Source organism: Antechinus flavipes, chromosome 6 (assembly GCF_016432865.1).
Source record: "Antechinus flavipes isolate AdamAnt ecotype Samford, QLD, Australia chromosome 6, AdamAnt_v2, whole genome shotgun sequence".
Lineage (NCBI taxonomy): Eukaryota > Metazoa > Chordata > Mammalia > Dasyuromorphia > Dasyuridae > Antechinus > Antechinus flavipes.
In genome coordinates, this window is record NC_067403.1 from 177,530,330 (window position 1) to 177,547,732 (window position 17,403).

The following is a 17,403-nucleotide window of genomic DNA, read 5'->3' on the forward strand; positions in this document are numbered from 1 at the left end:
TTATTTTTTGGATCCATTTGTGCTTATCCATTTAGCTTCAGTCAAAAAACAGGCATGTCTTTTAAAAATAGCTAATCTGGTTTTCTGTGTCCAAAGAACAACACTAAGATATAACTGATCATATAAATTATGTAATTACTTCAAAGTAGTTTACTCTGGATGATGTCACTACATTGCAGACCTAGCTCTACTACACTATAACTATTCCTGTAACTATGACAATTTCACAAATGAGAGCGAATAACTGTGGAAAGAGGACAAATTAGTTACCTGCTTTCTCAAAGCCGCTGAAACTGTCTTAATGCTTTTGTGGCCAATGGGAGCAAGGGCATTGATGGATCTCTCCCCTGTGCAAGTTAAACCAGGGTTTTTTAAAAGGTAGTAAAACTGTCCTTGAGATCTGACTGGCTCAGGGGTCTAAAAGCCCCAGCTATAACATCACTTCCTCATCATCTGATCCAAGAGCATCACGAGAAACATTAGTCTTGCCCTAGAGGGCACAGAACAAGAATAAGTTCCATGGCTTCTTCTTTCAGCAGCCCTGGGGTGGCTGGCTATTAGCTGCTGAATGAACTCTGGATAAGTGGCTCTTTCTGACCATGTCAAATCTAAACTATTGGTGGATGTCCTGAAGCAGAACTAGTCTACCACATAGCTCTGAAAACAGCTTAAGTTAATAGCCTGGAAAATACAAGACCCTACTTCACCGTGATACCACAATATTTACTGAATCTTTTCTACCCCTTTCCTTTTTTCCCTTATTTCCATTTACTTGTGCCTCATCATTTTTCTTCTTGTCATCCCTACCTTCTTTTTCTACTCCAGCTTAGATTACAAAAAATGTAGAAATGCAATAACAGTTACATTCATTAAAAAAATTCTGCATGCATAATTTTTAAATTTAAAATATGGATGCCAAACCTAAGCTGAATGTTTGTTTGTCTTTGGGACTTAATTTTTCCCCTGACAAATCAGAGGCCCTCAAGGAGATTAAGGTTTCCCAAGTTGAAAGCTAATTCTTCATTTTAGTAACTCACCATTGTAGCATCATCAATGATAGAATAATTTGCCTGGTGAAGGTAGTGATGTAGGATGTTGCAAAGTAAACATGAAGGATTTTCTTGGAGAAAACGAGCGAGTTTGGTAAGTCTGTTGTATTTGCTTCTTAAAGGAAAGTGCATGCTTTTATTCTGAAACAAATATCAAATATCATAAAATGGCATATAGATATGACCAAAGATCCTCCTAAACATAAGAATTTACTGGCAATTTATTATATAGGCTAATAAATTACTGATAAAGGAAAATAAAATATAGTCATTCAAAATAAAGTGGGCTTTTACATTTTCACTATTATCAAAAATATATCAATCACACATACATACCTCCAAGGCCTCTGTCATTATACATCCCATTACAGCACAAATTCTTAAAGTTCCTTCAGTTTCTAATTTGTTTAAAGATGATTTCAGTTGATCAATGGGAACAAGCCAAGCACCTACAGCAGGTGTAGCAGTACTTAAAAGATTCAGCTGCCTGGTTACAAAAAACATTACTCAATATCAGACTATCTATATTTCAATGGTGTGTCCTGAATGATTAAATTCAGCTTTCTATCAACATAATTTTTTTTTAATTTATTTTTTTATTTTTTTATTAAAGCTTTTTATTTGCAGAGCATGGGTAATTTTTCCAATATTGACCCTTGCATAACTTTTTGTTGCAAATTTTCCCCTTCTTTCCCCCATTCCCTCCCCTATCTGGCAGGTAGTCCAATACATGTTAAATATGTTGAAATACATGTTAGATCCAATATGTGTATACATATTTATACAGTTATCTGGTTGTGCAAGAAAAATCAGATCAAGAAGGAAGAAAAAGAAAAACTGAGGAAATAAAAAAAAAAAATGCAAGCAAATAACAACAAAGAGAGTGAGAATGCTATGAAAGATGACCTCAGACACTTAACACTTCCTAGCTGTGTGACCGTGGGTAAGTCACTTAACCCCAATTGCCTCAGGGAAAAAAAAAAAAAAAGATCTGGATTCTATGGGCACACAGTGCCTTCTGAAATCCAAGGTCCTTTCCACAATCTGAGATGCTCAGATTATTGTAGGAACATACATTTCGAGATATATGTAAAATTGAATAAGTAATCTATAAAGCTTGAAATAGTACCTCAAATATCAAAGTAAATTAATTTTTATAAGCCTCACCTAGAAAAGGTGTGTGCAGGTGACCTCACATTGGTTGGAGCAGCAAAACTAAACCAAATTTCTTTGATAGTCAACTTCATGCTGCAGGAATCTGGTGGGGGAGGCAATAAAGGGAGATCTTTTTTCAAATCATCTGATTCAACTCCTTCATCCTACATAGACAAGTAAAAAGACACAAACAAACTGGCATTAAATTACTGTTAAAATTTTGACCGTCTGTGACAAATTTTAAGACTTTCAGAAATCACTCAATTACTTCTCTGTGCTTGGGTAGCCTGTGCATTCTTTTCATGCCTATTTTACCAATGAGTCAAGTGAACCCATGGAAGTTAAAGTCACAAAGGTAGTATCTCTATGGCACAAGAACAAAAATACAGGTTTCTCTACTTCCCAGAGTAAAACATTCTTTCTTTACTGTGACAATAAAACATCTATAACTAAGACTTCTCTAAGTCCTAATTTGTGGTTCAAAGTTCCATAGCCTCCAAAAGGGTTACTTTGTGGAGTCAGGTTTTTATATTCTCCAAGAAATGGTTGCAGAAGAGATAGTTTCTTCCATCTATGATCCTGCAACAGCTGTTCTTGATAGTAACCTTCTGATTCTGAAGAGGTTCCCAGAATGGTAAAGCAATGTACCCAAGATCACATGTATAATTATAAAACAGAACAGAGAAATCAGACATATACCTCAAGCAACAGGAAAGGCTTGAAAAGCCTATTTCTCAAAAATATCATTAAATTAAATAAATTGAATCATTTATATAAATAGTTTTTAAATCACTATTAAGACTGGAAGAAAAAGTTAAGACCTAGAATTTTTTTCTTAAGCAATCAAATAGATGAAACCATTGCAACAATGAGGGATATATTGAATTCGAATATGTGTGTGTATGCTTCTTCTCTCTCTCTCTCTTTTTGTTTATTAATAAATGTTTCTTCAAAAAGTAGATGCCCAAGAGTTGGAGCATGGCTAAACAAACTGTGGTATATAAGTGTAATTAAATATCATTGGGCTACAAGAAGAAATAAATATGCAAATAGGGGAACAAAGAAAGATTTATAAATTCATATTCATATTTATGAATAGCTGCAAAATGAAATAAAAACAGGAAAACATCATACACAATTATGATAAATGATAGTGACAACAAAATAATCAAAACTGAAAACTGTCAAATAATATTGACCAAACTTGGACACAAAGAAGAGAAAGAAGACACCTCTTTCCTCTGATCTCCCTCCTTCTTCATATAAATCTGGGAATGTGTGTTGCATTGAGCAATACACACAAAATCAGAATTTTTAAATATGTTGATTTTGCTGAATTGTGTTTTTGTCCCTCCTTTTCTACTCTTTGTTGCAAGGAACTGTTCTCTAGGGATAGTTCTGCAAGGAAGAATATATTGGGACATAAATAAAGGATATCAATAAAAATTTAAAATCTGAATTGTTTTAAAAGACCTACATTAAAAAAAAATGTTTATAGGTAAAGTGATCGCTGGTTTTACTTTGTTAAAAGGTTGACTATAACATGTTAAAGTTTGTATGTATTAACTATTTCTTATTCTGCATGTGTTTGTTTCTGTGGATTCAATGTGTAACAACAAAAAATTTTCATCCTATGCAGAAAAAAGATGTGCAACCTACAGTTTAACTGTCCTATTCAAATCTCATTATCTAAAATTGGACTACATATAGATTCAGGACTTAAATGACATAATCTGAAACTAGACTTTAAAAAAATTGAAATCTCACAAATTTTTTTATTTCAATATTAAAACTGAAGCTTGATATTTCTTAGTTTCTCATCTTAGTTCTTTTGTTCAACAAAATGCTTATTATATTCGAGACATGGGAAATTCAAAGATTGAAAAGATAGTCTATTACCCATGAAATTAGACAACTGAATGTTTTACAGGAAACACTGATAACAATTTAATTAGATAAATTAAACTTGTAAAATAAAACAAGCAAATGTGATCCAGAACTTTTCTGAGTCACCAACCTGTTCGTCTGAAATAGAATTTCCATTTATGTCGGAAGAAGGGCTTATTCGGTCACAAGGAAGATTATCATCAGATACATCAGTATTATAACCACTGCCCGTTGGGGAATCAGAAGAATTATTGGATGTCAGCAGTCCACCTCTTTCTGTGACATTAGATTTACCCATAATTCCAATAGTATTGTATAAAATAGCACCAGATTGTCTTCCTCCTGTAAAGACAGATGCTCATTTATTAAACCAGGAATAGAAAAATGTTTGAATGCTATTCTCTGTGAAGTATTTGCTTTTTTTCTTCAATAGCATCTTATTTTTCCAAATACATGAAGATAAGTTTTCAACATTCATTTTTCTGACATTTTGCTTTCCAAAATTTTCTCCCTTTCTTGCTTACCTCCCTCCTCCCAAGATAGCAAGCAATCTGATACATGTACAATATTTTGTAGACGTATTTCCATATTTGTCATATTGTACAAGAAAAATCAGACCAAATGGGAAAAAAAGCAAAAAGCAAAGAAACAAGCAAAGATAAAAATACATTTCAATCGACATTTAGTCTCCATAGTTCTCTCTTTGAACGTGGATAACATTTTCCATTCCGAATTTATTGAAATTGTCTTGGATCACTGCACTGCTGTGTCTTATCATAGTTGATCATCACATAATCTTGCTGTTAATGTGTGTGTACAGTTGTTCTCCTGGTTCTGGTCACTTCACTCAGCATCAATTCATGTAAGTCTTTCTAGGCTTTTCTGAAATCATTTGATTTGATGATAAATGCTTATCATTTCTTATAGAATAATATTCCACTGCATATATATACCATTGCTTATTCAGCTGATTTTACAACTGAGGGACATCCACTCTATTTCTAATTCTTTATCACTATAGAAAGAGCTGCTACAGACAATTTTGCACATGTGAGTCCCTTTCCCTCTTTTGTGATCTCTTTGGGACACAGTATCCACAGATACTGCTGGATCAAAGGGTATGCACTGTTTTATAGCCCTTTGGGTATAGTTCCAAAGTGCTCTCCTAAATAGCTGGATCACTTTAAAATTCCACCAATAATGCTTTAGTGTCCCAGTTTTCCCACATCCCCTCTAATATTTATTATTATCGTTTCCTGTCATATTAGTCAATCTGATAAAAGTGAAGTAGTATCTCAGAGTTGTCTTGATTTACATTTCTCTAATCAATAGTGATTTGGAGAATTTTTTCATGACTAGAAATGAATTTAATTTCTTCATCTGAAAATTGTCTATTCATATCCTTTAGCCATTTATCAATTGGGGAATGATTTGTATTCTTATAAATTTGATTCAGTTTGTTTTTAGAAATAAGGCTTTTATCTCTCGGAAGTATTTGTATAAATTCCTGAATAAGGGAATTTTATGATTTTTTTTCTACCAAAAAGATTTTTACATAAAAAAACTGCAAAAATTGCTGTTATCTAAAGAAATCAAAGTTTATATTCTCAATATTACCATATAATTAAAACTGAAAGCTTCATGAAAATTAAACTTTGTTTTTTTTTGGGAGGAGGGGGTGTGAGACAATTGGGGTTAAGTAGCTTGCCCAAGTTAATCCAGCTAGAAAGTGTTAAGTGTCTGAAGTTGGATTTGACTCTAGGGGCAGGGCTCTATCCTAAACTTTGTTCCTTTCACACACCCACGCCCATATACTCCTCTATGTCCTATAGTCTTCATGCTTTCTCACTGGGAATCTATCAACGCGAAATACACTCCTTTCCCATCTTTGCCTTGAAATCCTTGCCTCCCTTTAAAAAATCAGCTTCAGGGTCACCTTCAGTAGGAGGCCTTTCCTGACCCAAGCTCACAGGTGCTCACATCCACATTTCTAAAAGTGTCTTAAATTTATTTTATATAAATTTTGTATGTACCTATAGATCAGAGGGTCAGAAAGCTATAGCCCAAATGCCAAATCCTACCTGCAATAAAATAAAATTTTATTTAGAAATATAAAAACCATTCTTTGTTGTAAAAAGTAGGTAGCATTTGGATCTATCGTTGGACTGCAGTTTGCCAACTCCTGCTATAGAGATCTTGGTTGTTTTCTCTGAGAGAATTCAATTTTCCTTAAAGACACAGATTTTTGTCTTTGTACCCCAAATCCTCTACCTTTTTCGTACTTTACTGTTTCCCTAAAATCTCAGCTCAAACATGACTTTCTCCATGAAAAGTCCTGATTCTTGCTCTCCACACCCAGTTTTTCCCTGCCCTTCAACAAACAGAAGCATATAAGTATTATGAGTATACCAACAACTTCATTTTTGACTTTGTCTCCTCAATGCAGGCCAAGTATGATGGCACAAAGTGAGTTCTCTCATACAGATATCACCTTCAGGATAACAGTAATACATCTACTCCAAACATTTTGAATTTCATTGTAAAATCCCCAGCACAGCCTCCCCATGTGATATTCACCTTTTATTGTCAGGTTTTCCAAGCCACACTCAAACATGATCCAGCCCCACTTTTCTTGGCTAGGCCCGACTCGAGTTACATCTGGAATAGCTTGATGATCAGTTTCATCCACAAAAGTAAATTCATCCAATTCCTCAAGAGTAAATAAAACCTTTGACTTTTCAAAAGGAATAGCAGTAATGGCACAGGTCCCATTATCTATTTCCAAAATAAAGTAAATAACAACAGTTCTTTTGTGGGTGACTTAAGTTATTGTGAACAATTTTTAACTAGAGATAGCTTGAAATTCTTTTTTTTTTTAAATAACTTTTTATTTACAAGTTATATGCATGGGTAATTTTGCAACATTGACAACTGCCAAACCTTTTGTCCCTATTTTTCCCCTCCTTCCCCCCATCCTAGATTGAAATTCTTAAAAAAGATAATATATATTTCATTAGCATACAATCTTTTGAAATTCCCAAATATATTTTAGATAATAAATATGTGGATAGCTTTTGTTTGCCTTTTTTTAGAAGAGGAAAAACTGAGAAATAGGATACAAGTCTTCAAAGGCAAAAAAGATTGTCTTTAAAATCTAGAATAAAAACTACTGGGGGAAAAAACTGAAAATAGTTGTATTTTCATATTCATATCACTACTAATATTCCACGTACTCATCATCATGTAGACAAAACAAAATAAAACAAAATTCATTTATCAAATAATCAAGAAAAATGAAGGATGTGCTACAGATTACACACAAAGGATAGAAATTATTACCAAAGATAAAACACATCATTTGCATTACATGAAAAAGAAATAACTTTTGCACGAACAAAATTAATATATCTAAAATATGAAGTAGATGCCTTTCAAGTGTGAAAAGGCTAAATCAATTAGGGTACATGAAGGTAATGGAATATTATTGTACTGTAAGGAATGATGATGATGATGAACAGAAAAGCAAACAAACATTCAGATGAACTGATGCAGTGAAGTCAGCGGAGACAGAAAACAATATACACTATAACTACATAAATGAAAAAACCTACATCATTAATAAACAGAAACAAAGGTTTCAACATTATAAAGAACAAGCATGGCCCCCAAAGAAGAAAAAGAAGACTTCTCTCCATTCACACTCTAAAATCCTCATCTCTTTGCAGAGATGGGTGAGAGGTCCTCTCACAAGAATGGTGTATATATTTTCAGATTTTTTTTGATGTATTGATTGGAACAAAGGTAAATTTAAGTGATGTAAAAACAAAAGACAGAAACAAAATTAATTTTTTTAATGCTCTGAGAAGAGTTCTAGTTAAGATGGCGATGTAATACATCATAGAGAAAGCCTGATTGTCCGTATCAATCTCAGTAAACATCTTTTTAAAAAAAAAAGATTATATCATTATGATAGAGAATACAAAATAAAAACAGAAATAAATCTTTGCATCCAGGTCAAAACTGCACAAGATTACCACAATTGATCAGGAGGAAAAAAATCATCAGGTATATGGGCCAGAAACTGGTGAAAGTGAGAGTCTCATATCTAGACAGTCAGTGCAAACTCTGGTAAAGAGATTGTAAGCCAGCAGAGGACAGGAGTGGATCACAAAAAGGAAATCATGAGGAACTCCTTCAAGTGAACCAAAAGACAACCAGGATAATTGAACATAGAATGCAGGAGACATGTACCTTCTTAAGGCACCTGCAGCTGAACATTCAGGAAAGAACTCCTGAAGAAGGTGAAATTGAGCTAAATATTCAAGGAAGCAAAAGAAGACAAGGGAAGGAATGGGAAGAGACCATTCCAGGCATAGGGGAACAATCAGTATATAGGCAGGGACAGAAAGGGACTGCACACCAATATGATGGGACCATATAAGGAGAATGGAAAGTCAGGAAAGGACTAGGAAGTAAAGTTTTAAATTGGCAGCTACAAAGGGTCCTGTCCTTATTGGCTTTTTCCTTTCCTGAGCACTATGAAGATAACAGAGGACTTATGAGTTCTGCTTCTACTTTTCTTTGCTCTCCTTCTGGCAAGTTTTTTTTCTGGTAAATCTTTTAAAAACCCTGAGCCTCCTTCTTAGAAACCTAAGCCAGACACATTTTTATTCTAGAGCTAAACTACTTAGAAATTTCATGAGTTTAGTCTTGCTGGTGCTCTTAGACTAACACTAGAAGATAAGTCTCAGAAGAATGTTTCAGCTGGTTTCTCTTCAGATATTCCATTTGACTGGGAATCGAACAGTCTCCTTCCATTTGGAGTCTTTAATGAATAGACTCTTTCTAAAAATGGCAAACCCCTTTGGGTCATATCTAGCTTGATAGTTGTGGGAAGAAGTTCAATAAAAAGATCTCTCTATAAGCATTAAGGACTCATGAATGAAGTCATGCAGGGGAGAATTTGCTCTATTAAATCAAATGCTTTTCATAGTTAACCAACCTTAAGCACAAGGGGATCTTATGTCCTTTTCAATTTTTATACTGTCCTCTTCTCTTAAATCCCTGGCCCTTGTTCCTATCACTGTTTTTCCCTTGATAAATCTTAGCCTTGGATGATGGTCATCATCTGCCTTTCCCCTTTCTCATTCAGAAACTGAATGAAGCTGGAGGAAAGTCCTTAGTCACTCTAAGTAAAGTACAAATCCATGTTATCTAACTTTACCTGTGCTCTTAATTGCCAACAAAAAATCCTTTTATTCTTCCTTGAGTTGCTATTTCACTCCTCACAAAAACTATTTTGAATATTCTCTCCCTTCCTAAAACCTCTTATACTTCCTCTTCTCTCTCTCTTAACTGAGTTTTTCCTTCCTAAGTTTTTGAGAAAACAGGCCATTCTTCATCTCAATACTCCTCGATAACAACTCCCACATCCCCCTATCTTCCCAGAACTGTTAAGTCCTCTGACAGAGACAAAGTAGTCATCCTTACCAAACTCAGAAAGACATCTGATTGCATCCTGCTCTATCTTCTCCAATTGACTTCATCCTCAATCATCCTCCCACGCTTAAATCTCCAGCTTTTCCCTTATCAGCTAGTTCCTTCTCTACTTCCTTTAAACAAACTCAAATCCACCTCTTCGTTAAAAAGAAAAAATCTTTGCTAAAACTTACCATTAACTCAATATATCTGTCCTATATCTCTGTTTTTCCTTTGCATATTTAAAAACATTAGGTTTTAGAAAACATTGTTCAGAAAACAGATCCATGAGCTTTATTAGGCTAGGCTATCAAAAAGTCCATAACCCTCTCCCCCCAAAAAGACTAAGAAATTTTGTCCTCTACTCTCTTTTAAGAAACCTCATCAGCTTCCAAGGGTTTTACTTCTCATTTCCATGTATCTACCCTCCATTTCTTCCCTTACCTTTAATCCTATATCACCAATTAAATGTTGGACATTTCAAACTAGATTATCATGGATATACATATGAAACAAGTCAAAATACTGCACTAATTTTCTTACTCTCTAAGGCTTATTTCTTCCTAAACTTCCTGATTTCTGTCAATGGCACAATCATACTCTCACTGCCTTAGGTTTATAACTTGGTGTCAAGTTTGGTGTCAAACTCAACTCCTCATTCCCCATCATGCCACACAATCAGTTGCCAAATCCTGTTGTTTCAACTTTCACAAACATCTTTTCTATGCAGCCCCTCCACTCACATCTTAGACCAGGCCCTCGTCCCCTCTTGCCTAGATCAATTAATGGAACTTCCCAATTCAACCCAATCATTGCAGCAGCTCATAGAGCTGCATGTTACCATTGTAATTTTCCTTCAGTGCAGATCTGACCATGTCACTCCTTTCTTCTCCTGAATCCAGTGGTTTCCTATGGTCTTTAGGATCAGATAAAATCTCCTTTGCTTGGCTTTTAAGGCCTTTAAAGGCCCTCTTAAGACCATCTGGTCCCCTACCCCTCTGACAGTCTCTAATCAGTATTTACTCCACTAGACAAGATAGTAACAAGGCCCTGAATTCATATAGTGCTTAGAGTTTTATCATTAACATTACCTATACAAACACATTCTCACTTCATTTTAAGAAAAATTCTGGAAATTAGGCTACATTAAATTTTGCTCTCTCTATTACAGAAGAGGAAACAGGTTCAAAGCCACAGCAAGCATCTGATTTAAATTCTTTGCTATTTCTGGGTATCAGGCCACCTCATGAAAGCTAGAAGAATCTAAAAAATCCTCAAATGCACTTAACTTTCTTTCTTTCTTTCTTTTTTTGCTGAGGCAATTGGGGTTAAGTAACTTGCCCAGGGTCACACAGCTAAAAAGTGTTAAGTGTCTGAGAAAGATTTGAACTCAGGTCCTCCTGACTTCAGGGCTTGTCCTCTACCCACTGAATAAATTAGCTGTCCCAAATGCATTTAATTTTCTAAGGAAAGACCACTGGCAGCTTTTCCTGGGGCCACTGTTCCTCCTCATAAAACTGTTACTACTTTTGTCTCTTTCTCCAATATGTTCAGCATGAGGGAACAGAACATATAAATAACTAACTTCAAGTTCCTACCTGTTCTAGAAAGAGTGATATTCAGGAGGTAAATAACTAAGTCTTGGTTTTGGCACTTTTTGAATCTTATTGGAATATAAGAAACACCAGAGTTAATCCTTTCCTGTAAACTGATTGAAGTAGTCACACAATATATAATGGAAACAAAACCACTTCTCTCTTCTGACCAAACCTATGATTTCATTGAGACCAGAGAATTCCCAAATGTGACATTCTCTCTTTTGAGGCCAATCAGAATGAACTGGTACCCCAAGAGATTCTAGGACTGATCCAGGACTGCAGAACTTGAGTGGGTCAGGGAACACTTTTTCTACAGATAATTTTTCCAGTCAAATAAAAATAATTTGATGGGATAATCCTACCTGTTGTATCAAGGCCTCTAAGTTGTCCATGTACTCTATGGATGTTTAACTTGGCAGCAATTTCTTTGCCTTTTTCTGCTCCAGCATTTGATCGCAGAGAACCAGACGACTGAGGCTGCATTTTGCTGGCATGGACATATCTTTCCAAGTTTGACGTCCTGCCAGGGTCTGTACAGTTTGATGTATCTTCAACCACACCTCTTATCAAGAGAAAGCAAAGCAGTATTTGAATGAGTCATTCAATTTTTTATGTCTTTAATACCTAAGAGTACTTTTCTATGTTATATTAAAAACTAAGGTTATGATCAACAATTCCTAAATTAAAACCAAAAACTTTTATTATGAGTTTAACCAACCAAATTTTATGTTTTTCATAAAGAAAATGGATTTCTGGTTCCTTGCTCTGACAACATTTTACTCTTACATACTAGGTACTGTAAAACATGAGTTTCAGTTTGGTATATGAAAGAGATCATTGTTTTTTTAAATTTTTTTTAAAGATTTACTTTTTTGAAACAGCATTTTTGTTTAAGAAAAAAAAATTCTTTATACCTATTCATACGAACTTGTGTAGCAATTCTATCAAAACACAATGCCACAAGGGAAACATGAGTCACACTTCTCCCAGAAGCTGTAGGAAATTCTTCTACTGATGCTTGCAATAAACACAAGTTTACCTAAAATATAAAGTGTGCCAAAGAAATGTTAGTAATATCATTTAGATGGACAGAAACAGCTACACCCAAAGAAAGAACACGGGAAATGAATGTAAACTGTTTGCATTTTGGTTTTTCTTCCCAGGTTATTTTTACCTTCTGAATCCAATTCTCTCTGTGCAACAAGAGAACTGTTTAGTTCTGCACACATATATTGTATCTAAGATATACTGTGACATATTTAACATGTATAGGACTGCTTGCCATCTGGGAAAGGGGGTGGAGGGAGGGAGGGGAAAAGTCGGAACAGAAATGAGTGCAAGGGATAATGTTGTAAAAAATTACCCAGGCATGGGTTCTGTCAATAAAAAGTTGTAATTATTTAAAAAAAAAAATATATATATATATATGTATGTATATATATATAAAATTTAAATTAACTAAAGTCAAAAATTATTATAATTTTTTGAAAAATTTGACAAAAACTTTACATTTATTCTTGAACTTCAAAGTGTGTAAAGTTTGTGTATCTGATGCAATGTTAAATGACAAATACGAATATATACAATTTCAAATTTAATCAAATAATCTATCTAAAATGTTAGAAGCCTTGATTTGAGCATTGATTAAACACTGTTATTGTAATGTCAGAGCCATTTTAGTTAGAATTTATATTCCCACTGTCTTTAATAATTTAGCATAAATTTAAAAAAAATCAAAATCATTTGTAAACTCTAACAGTTCAGAAAGCCAAGTAGATGAAATACTAAAATTCTTCTTCAGAATATTGTCCCCAAATGCCACCAAAAAGATTACCTTGGGAATGCTAACATTGGCCTGAAGACCTTTGATGGTTACATTATCTTGCTTGGGCCCAAGATTTGTCTGTGCTTGTCCTTGGTTTGCACGTACTGTGTTTGGGTGCTCAGTTTTTGTTCCTCTAATATCCTGCTTAGAAGACAACTGAAAAGAAAAAAATGATGATGACAATTTTTTACCAATATTCACATTGTTAACAGCTTTCAGAATTGTCAACATCTCCTCTTTTTAAACATATCCACAACGTCATGTTAGTTTGTCATCTAAGCACTCAGCTTCTGAGACTCAGAATCTCTGGTCTAACTTCTTGGTGCCCTAAATCTTGAGCCTTAATACTAAAGTTCAGTTTGCTGGATGGGAAACTAGTCAAGTGATCTGAAGAAGGAGGAACTCAATGCTATGAAACCGCCATGTATGTGGAGGGTAGGCAGAGGGATAATAAATAGATGGATGAATACACAAATTTTTAGTTTATTTTTATGAACAAAAATCAAAATAATAATAGTAATGATGATAATTAAGAATAATAATGGCTAATATATACTACTTTAAGATTTATGTATATAAATATATAATTTATAAGATTTATAACACATGCTTTACATATGTTACTTCACTTGATCCTTCAAAAAGCCCTATAAAGTATATGCTATTATTATCACTATTTTATAGAAACTGAGACTCAGAAACTGATTTTGTTGGTTTAAGAATTCCACCAACAGCAAATCTACCAAAGTACACTCAGATCAGTCTAGTCAGTTCCTAATGTACAGATCTGTTAAGAGATGTAGGATTCCCAGAGAATGTAAGTGACTTGCCCAGGGTTACACAAATAAATGAAAGGTATCTTGAAGGAGGTAATACTTGAGCTGAACTATGAAAGGGACAAGGGATTGATTTCATGAGACAAAAGAAAGAAAAGCATTCTATGGGGAACAGTTCTGCACTCTAGTTAGTAATAAGAATAGGAACCAGATCTGTGATTCACTGATGTGGGGGACTTTCAGTCAATCAACTTGCATTTAGGTAAGATTATATATTAGGCAACATACTAAGTACAAAATAAGGAAACTACCACTATAAGTGAGTGCCTTCTCTGAAACTTAATCTTAAGATAAATGACTAAGAGTACCAGGGAAAAAGACAGGTCCTCTGGACTCCCAAACCAGCTTTGTGTGTTTCTCTCTCTTTCTGCTACCCCTTTTCTCAGGCATCTAAATCTATATCATCCCTCTAAATCGTACAAAAAACAAAGACCACAGAAGGTTACAGTGTCATCACTAAAAATATGCCAATCAACAGTCCCACCTCTCTTTATGGTTATAAAACTTTAACTCATCCAACCAGATCCTTCTCCAACAATCAGAGCGCCCAATTCTAGAACAAACAAAAGTTTTTCAGCACTCTGTCATTCCTGCTATGTGGATTAGGAACGTTTTAGTCTGTATTAAGTGACTTTGCCATATTAAAAAGACAGTGAGCAGCATGTAGGAGTTAATGCCTCTAGGATTCCATCCACTCTAAATCTATCATGATCTAGAAATAAGAAAATAGGAACTGTCCAACAAACATCTTAAGTTGATTCTAGTTAAAGAAAAACTCTACTCTTCTTCTCTGTTTCCCAGTATAATCTCACTATCAATCAAGAGTCTCCCTCCAACTAGATTATGTTATACTATAGAAACCATAGTCTAACTTCAATTTCATATTATGGATCACATGGCTGGATGCATCAAGTAATCACATATTTTGTTCTATAAGATAATAAGCTAAACTATTTAATGGCAGATTCAAGCAATTAAATACCCCATTCCACATTGACCTCACCAAACTTGGCCTGTCATAAATTTAAGGAATATGTTAATTGTTTCTAAAGGTAGGGACTCCAAAAAAAAAAATTTTTTTTAATAAAAGAGGACTAGATAAGAGCAGAGAATCATGCTCAGAAGTCCATGATTATGATGAAGAACTTAAAATTATGAATCTATTTCAGAAATATAAATAAAATAAAACTTCATGTTTTTAAATGTACATGATTGCTTCTATTAATCCTCATTACCAATGCATGTCTTCTTTTATGAGAGGAGTACAAGATAAAATAATTTTATACCAAATAGGAAAATTCCACAAACACTAAATTAAACAATATCATGTCATTATTATTATTTGAATATATTACAATTTCTACAAGTTGAGTGTTCTTCTTCAAACCAAATCCCTGGTAAATTTAAGACAGGTTTCTTTGCTATTTTTGACTCCATGCCTCTTCTCTGGTTGCCTCTTAGTCCTCAAATGCTCTCATTTCTCACATCTCCTAAGTTTCCCTGGCTGACTTCAAGCCCCAGCTACAATCTCACTGTCTTCAAAAAGCCTTTCCTAATTCCCCTTAATACCAGTGCCTTCCTTCCATTGATTTATCTCTTATCTTGTCTGTGCATAATTATTTTCCTGTTGTATTCCCCAGGAGATTTTAAACTTCTTGAGGGAAAGCATTGTCTTTCACCTTTCTTTGTGAGTCCAGTGCTTAGCACAGAGCCTGTAAGTGCTTTGCTGAACCACTGGGAAGACAGATAATCTTACATTTTCAGAGAAGGTTGTCTTGCTATTCTGTACGGCTTCTCTCAGGACCTTTGAATGAAGATGATCCACAATTGAAGCTGGGTGTCGGGTACTAGCCCAATGAACCATTGCTTCAATATATCTGCAGGAAGGAAAATAAATATGGATAGTAAAAAGAGGGTCAAAATGAAATTTACTTAACCCTATGATCTGAATAAGTGAAACCAATATAAGTGAGAACCATAAGAAATTATGTGCAACAATTCTGAAATACTATGACTCGATAATTAGACAAGGCTCTCATTCCCAAATGCTTTTCCTGAGAACAAGGACTCAAAATTAAGTCTACTTACATTATTAAAATAATTCCCTAGTCTCTTACCTTCCTAATTTTTACTAATATAGAGTTTCAAGATAACTTTCTGTTAAAGTAACCTTATTCTAGCCCTCATTCATCTCCATCTCTGTTGAATTCCATTAGTTTGAATAATCTGTCACAATTTTATGATGTGATTTAATCATATGGTACCATCATTTTCTTACCATTCCCCTCTCCCTCTAAGGAAAACTGTTCACCCTCTGAAGAAAAAGATCAGATCTAACTGTCTTCTTTATTGCAAAGTATACAACAGGAAAAAGTAAATAGTAGATTTACCACAAAAAAAGTTGATTAACAATCTAGATTTATCAGCTTAGGAACATGAAGAGTCACGCTTTGTAATGGCACTTTTTGAAGTCTGTGATAACTAATACAATAGTTAATCCTTCCACATTGTGGGGGTAAAGAATGTGGTACCTCCACAATCCAGAAAATTCTTATAAAATTTTTTGGCCTTCCCTTTGTACCAGAGAAGAAGTCTGAATTATCATGCTATTAAAAAAATAAAATGTGATATTATAAAATTCTCTCTCTACACACACACACACACACACACACACACACACACACACACACGTATATTATGCATTCCTGAGTTTCTAAACTTTTTCTGTGTCATCATGTCCTTCATGTGTTGTCTGCAGCTTGTGAAAAACTCATACCAAAATTCCCATTTGATTTCTTATTGCCAACTAGAGAAAATGTGGTTGTGATGGGGAAAGCTATATTGTGGAAGAGATAACTGCAGTTGCTAATCTGAAAATATCCCCATCCCTTTTTTTGGTTTTTCAGTTTTCATAACCTCTGTCTGGATTTCTTCTTCACCCTCATCACATTTTGCTCTGCATCATCCTTATCTATATTCTTCTACTAGACGGTAAGGTCTTTGAGGGGAAAAATTGAGCTTTTTTCACACTGCAACCCCAACTCCTAGCACAAACCCTTGCACATAGTGGTTACTTGGTAAATATTTGTGGAATTTGAATTTTTTTAATATAAAACAATTCTGTTATTTAGGTCATTTAAAGAAGCTATTATAAATGTTTGATTACAGTAGCATCACTTGATGATGGAAGAGATGTGCTTTAAAAGAAAATACCTGTCTAAAGCTTCAGCTACGAGAGGAGTCAAAACAACATCTACAGTTCCTTTCACTTCTACGATGGCTGTTGTTCTAGTCTGGGACACTGGTTGATCCAAGGACCACTCTTCTGTTAATGTTTCATCATCTGTGTTATCCATAACTTTCTTTTCCAAGGGGGTATATGGAGTACTGTGAAAGTCAAACCAAGTAAGAATTTAACAAGCAATATTTTTGTATAAATGTCTTCCTGATTCTAAAAAATTACAGAAACACACAACATGTAAATAAATGAACATGTGAGTCTAAAATTCACTTAAATTAGTTATGTTAAGCAATTAAACAGATGTTAAAATTACCAAATGCCTTTCACAAATAGG

General features: G+C 34.4%; 1 protein-coding gene across 1 annotated transcript in view; it reads right to left on the bottom strand.

Moving 5' to 3' along the window:
• BLTP1 (bridge-like lipid transfer protein family member 1) overlaps nucleotides 1–17,403 on the bottom strand; it is a 236,236-nt gene that overhangs the window by 120,280 nt on the left and 98,553 nt on the right. The window contains exons 31-40 of the mRNA XM_051966253.1: nucleotides 17,042–17,215; nucleotides 15,585–15,705; nucleotides 13,002–13,148; nucleotides 12,082–12,206; nucleotides 11,530–11,729; nucleotides 6,669–6,866; nucleotides 4,222–4,433; nucleotides 2,217–2,368; nucleotides 1,386–1,536; nucleotides 1,038–1,190 (exon numbers count right to left, since the gene is read on the bottom strand). Coding sequence (XP_051822213.1) covers nucleotides 1,038–1,190; nucleotides 1,386–1,536; nucleotides 2,217–2,368; nucleotides 4,222–4,433; nucleotides 6,669–6,866; nucleotides 11,530–11,729; nucleotides 12,082–12,206; nucleotides 13,002–13,148; nucleotides 15,585–15,705; nucleotides 17,042–17,215 — 1,633 coding nt within the window. The remainder of the gene's footprint in view (nucleotides 1–1,037; nucleotides 1,191–1,385; nucleotides 1,537–2,216; nucleotides 2,369–4,221; nucleotides 4,434–6,668; nucleotides 6,867–11,529; nucleotides 11,730–12,081; nucleotides 12,207–13,001; nucleotides 13,149–15,584; nucleotides 15,706–17,041; nucleotides 17,216–17,403) is intronic.